At 63.4% G+C, this 1,498-nt stretch overlaps 1 protein-coding gene across 1 annotated transcript in view; it reads left to right on the top strand.

Annotated features, from left to right (window-relative positions):
- The window catches only part of FANK1 (fibronectin type III and ankyrin repeat domains 1), a 37,941-nt gene that overhangs the window by 34,817 nt on the left and 1,626 nt on the right, over positions 1-1,498 (top strand). The window contains exon 7 of the mRNA XM_015572596.1: positions 851-1,090. Within this exon, the coding sequence (XP_015428082.1) occupies positions 851-1,090 (240 nt within the window). The remainder of the gene's footprint in view (positions 1-850; positions 1,091-1,498) is intronic.

Raw genomic sequence — 1,498 nt, 5'->3', positions numbered from 1 at the left:
GGTGGGGCTGACAGGAGAGCCAGGCTTCCGCGGGCTGTGCAGGCTCATCCGGGGGAGGAAGGACCAGCTGAGGCCAGAGCGCGGCCGACCTGCCCATGCCCCGACACCGGTGTCCTCTGTCCGAGCCCTCCCTCCTCGGCCTCCTCTGCCTCCTCCTCCAGGCCGCCACCGAGCACCGGCCCACACGCCTCAGGGCCTGCGATGGAGACCCTGAGACATGGAGCTGCTGGGACGCTTGCAGCTCCCTGGCTCCCATGGCTCCCTGGCTCCTGTGGCTCCCGTGGCTTTCAGAATTAGATGGTTTCATTCTCCTTTGCTTTAAAGAGGAGTCATTACAAAAATCCTCCGACGCCCGAGCCGGCTGCACCAAGACCAGGACACCAGCTCCCAGTGCCTTCGGGCTGGTGGGCACGCGGGTGGCCTGGGCTCGCGGGGTGGGAGGCACAGCTGTGCCTGAGTGATGGGAGCCGAGCTCGGGCTGCTGAGGACGGAGCTGGGCAGCTCATCACGGTTCCCGCTGACCGTGCTGAAAGCCCGAGTTCCAGACTTCAAAGAAGTGAAATGAAGTGTCAGGCGTGGAGGCAGGAGCCATGGGAGATGCGCCCTGATCTCACCCGCCAGGCGGCCGGGAGCCCAAGACGCGAGGCCGAGGAGTCCGCCTCCGGGAGCTGCTGGGAGGGCTGTGCGAGCCTGTCTCTGAGGCGTGGACGTGGGTGAAGATCCCCGTGGGGTCTCCCGGGGCGCCTCAGCACTGCCGCAGGGACCCCAACACGCTTCTCCCCGCGTGTCAACGTGACTCACATGAGCACAGCCCCCTCAGCCTGACTGAGTGTAGGAAGACGGTATCTAAACGAGGGGAGATGGGGCAAATACTCATTCTCTTGTAAGTTCCCGCGAACACGTTTCAGGACCAGGAACCAGCCTGAGCTGCCCTGTGGCCTCCCAGGTGGACGCCACGGACGCTGGCTCGGGCTGGACCCCCCTCATGAGAGTGTCCGCCGTGTCGGGGAGCGAGAGGGTCGCCTCCCTGCTGATCGAAGCTGGCGCTGACGTGAACGTGAAGGACAAAGACGGGAAGACGCCCCTGATGGTGGGCCCCTCGCCCAGGGCACGGCCTTCCCCGGTGTCAGGCCAGGGTTCCCCATGACCGGGTGGTTCGGGGCGTTCAGCGTGTCCCAGCCCGGGGCCTGAGTGTGTGCGGCTCCCCATCGGCCCATTAACAAAGGCCTGACAATGTCACCATCGCATTTTGGTATCTTTCACAACTGTTTCTTTTCTTAAAAATAATTTTTATTGATTTCAGAGAGGAAGAGGGAGGGAGAGAGAGATAGAAACATCAATGAGAGAGAGAATCATGGATCGGCTGCCTCCTGCACGCCCCCCACTGGGGACCGAGCCCGCAACCTGGGCCTGTGCCCTGACCGGGAATCGAACCCTGACCTCCTGGTTCATAGGTCGACGCTCAGACCCTGAGCAGCTCAGCTGGGCCCCAAGCCAC

Source organism: Myotis davidii, unplaced genomic scaffold (genome assembly GCF_000327345.1).
Source record: "Myotis davidii unplaced genomic scaffold, ASM32734v1 scaffold72, whole genome shotgun sequence".
Classification (NCBI taxonomy): Eukaryota; Metazoa; Chordata; class Mammalia; order Chiroptera; family Vespertilionidae; genus Myotis; species Myotis davidii.
Note: the sequence above shows the minus strand (reverse complement) of the source record. Positions and strands in the feature narration are given on the sequence as shown.